This window comes from Aplidium turbinatum, chromosome 3, assembly GCF_918807975.1.
Source record: "Aplidium turbinatum chromosome 3, kaAplTurb1.1, whole genome shotgun sequence".
Taxonomy (NCBI): Eukaryota; Metazoa; Chordata; class Ascidiacea; order Aplousobranchia; family Polyclinidae; genus Aplidium; species Aplidium turbinatum.
The window spans coordinates 34,073,001-34,075,528 of NC_137474.1; the positions used below are offsets into that span (position 1 = coordinate 34,073,001).

The window sequence follows — 2,528 nt, forward strand, 5'->3', positions numbered from 1 at the left end:
TTAGATAACACGAGGAACCACGCAAGTGCATCCAACCGCAACCACTTCCTTATCCAACTTGAGCGGTCCTCCATTATAGGATCTCAAGACATTGATTTTCACATTCAAAGGAACTGATTCGTAAGAAGAGTCTTCTATACCATCTTCCGGTGAGATGCAACCTCTGCAGAGGCATCGAGACTGGAAGATGTACTCTGGGATTCTACAACAAAAAACTAATCTCAAACCATTGCAATTGGTACAAATCCAATGCAACACATCAACCACATAAAACTGATTTCACAGTAAGTTTACATTCAACTGTAAGTTGCATAAAAAATTAGAAAAAATTACTAAAATAGAGTGACTAAAAATAGTGCATTGCTTACTCAACGAGCTGTACGCAATTGTGATTAAGCACGTTGAAATATTTTGTTGGCTGCTTACCAACACCAAGCATCACATGTATACTTATTTACTAGATATTTCAGAATTGAAATGGGCACACTGTGTTCTTACCGGAATCTGTCATGCTGAAGTTCTTGCACATATGGAGACAGACTACGAGATCCCTCTTGTGTATGGGTACGAAGGTATTCTGCATTCATCTCAGGACACGAGGTAAGAGATCGTTTTCTTCTGTAACTTGAAAATCGACCAGCAAGTTTTGCTTCTTTTATGTCTCGGAGGAGTGCTTGTTGGAGTTTTTGATATGAACTTTGGAGCACAGGGCTGGACATAATCATTTCACACTCAGTCCTGTGAAAAAATTCACATTAGTGATGATTCGTTTGAAACATAAAGAAGCAATCTGGGTCATGTTCAGAAAATCTGATTTCATGAATGTTAACATTTCACTACATATAAAATAATAATGAGATATCATAAAATTAGATTTACGGAAAACACAAAATAATGATTTTCTTTTTCAAAATTTTTGTTTTGTAAATGTAAAGTGCAATCATAAAACGAGACACAAGTTTACCAAAGGATCTTGTCACGAAATGTAAATTACTCATCACATGTTATAGGCTAATTTAAATCACTTATTCATTTTAGCCAGTCTGGCTACGTATTTAAAGTTTAATATAAAACAACTTTTCATACCTGTTTGTTATTTTCAAGTCAGTACATTCATATTGACGCTCGATGTCTCTTCTGTAACGATGAACTCTGCCTTCTGTGCACGAGTAAGCCAAAATTAACATAAATACAGAGAAAAAGAAAAAACAGTTTTTGGCAAATTCCATTTAAGCAGGTCTTCTTTAGGTTTGGTATAATAAGTTGTGAGCAGAGTTAATATTAACAAGATATGTCTCTGTGCTTGTTTTGTTACTGTGGACTTGAGATGCGTATTTCGAATTATGGCAAAAGCTGGACAGCTTTGCTTATATATCCTCAATGCAGATCCTAGATTCAGTGCGAAATTCGTCAGACAGAAAAAATGGCGAGAATTTTTGTTCGATCTCGTCCCAGGGGAAATACCGTTGGACATTCGTTTATGCCTCTGCATTGATTTCGGTTTCGCATTTGTTCTTGTGCGCCATCACTGGCTGCTTCTGCATGCTTTGAATTTTTTAACAGAAATAATCTTAGGCTACTGAATTCGAATTTGATTCAATGTTCACAAATATTGTTTGGATTGATTCGATTTGACTGGTTATCAAAAGTTTCTTTTTAAAACATACAAAGGACTCGATATCTTTGCAAGTCAATGTGTTTTCATATAATGACAATAAAGATCGTCCTGTTTTTAGAAAGTGTTTACAAAAGAGCCGGAAGTCACAAATAAAGTACATATTTATAAATTATTGCAATTTTACATTTTCTTTGCACACAGCCAATTTTTAGCAAATTATCTTGTTGTGTACCAGTATGTCATTATCATTATTATAATATTATTTTAACATTTGGTTATAAAGTTTATCACACTTCAAACTATGCAAAGAACGCAATAAATAAATGCAATAAGATTGTAATCTCAATTTTGATTAATAAATTTAATCTTTCCTTGTAGTTGGTATGTGACCACAGCATGATGTTGCTATGTTTTGATTCCCGAAACAGAATTATTGAGTCAACGTTGATCGTAAGCAGAGGACGAACTTCAGTTGCTTGCGTTCACGATTTATCAAAAATTATTACAAAACGTTTGTCATGTTTTGATTTGCTCATCCAATTGCGTTAGCCTAGCTTCGATTGTGATTGCTAATTACGTATTCATAATAACGTCAAATCTGTTGCTCAGTGTCATGTACGAAAAAATCCCAGCCGTGACGTCATACTAGGTCAGCATATGGTGCCTTTGAAGCGTCTTTACTGCTCGCATATTTTCCTTATTTTTGAGTTAGATATTCTATTAATAATGCCTGATGACATACTTGATGTAGTTTTATTACGAATGTAACTTCACGTAATTTCGTGAAAGATTAGAATCCGGTATAGGGCGTAAGCATTTTCCAATGAGACTTTTAAACCAGCGTAGGCGCTACAATAGTAATGCGAAGGCAGTTGCATATCTCATGGTATTGTCTCATTTTATCAGTGTC

The 2,528-nt window shown here is 34.8% G+C and overlaps 1 protein-coding gene across 1 annotated transcript; it reads right to left on the bottom strand.

Annotated features, from left to right (window-relative positions):
* On the bottom strand, positions 1–1,187 carry LOC145766741 (interleukin-17C-like). Its single transcript, XM_082578447.1, has 3 exons — positions 1,087–1,187; positions 499–738; positions 1–202 (listed from the first exon to the last, which is right to left on the bottom strand). The coding sequence occupies exons 1-3, from the start codon at positions 1,185–1,187 to the stop codon at positions 1–3; spliced, it is 543 nt and encodes a 180-aa protein (XP_082434573.1).
* Between the last annotated feature and the right edge of the window lie 1,341 nt (positions 1,188–2,528).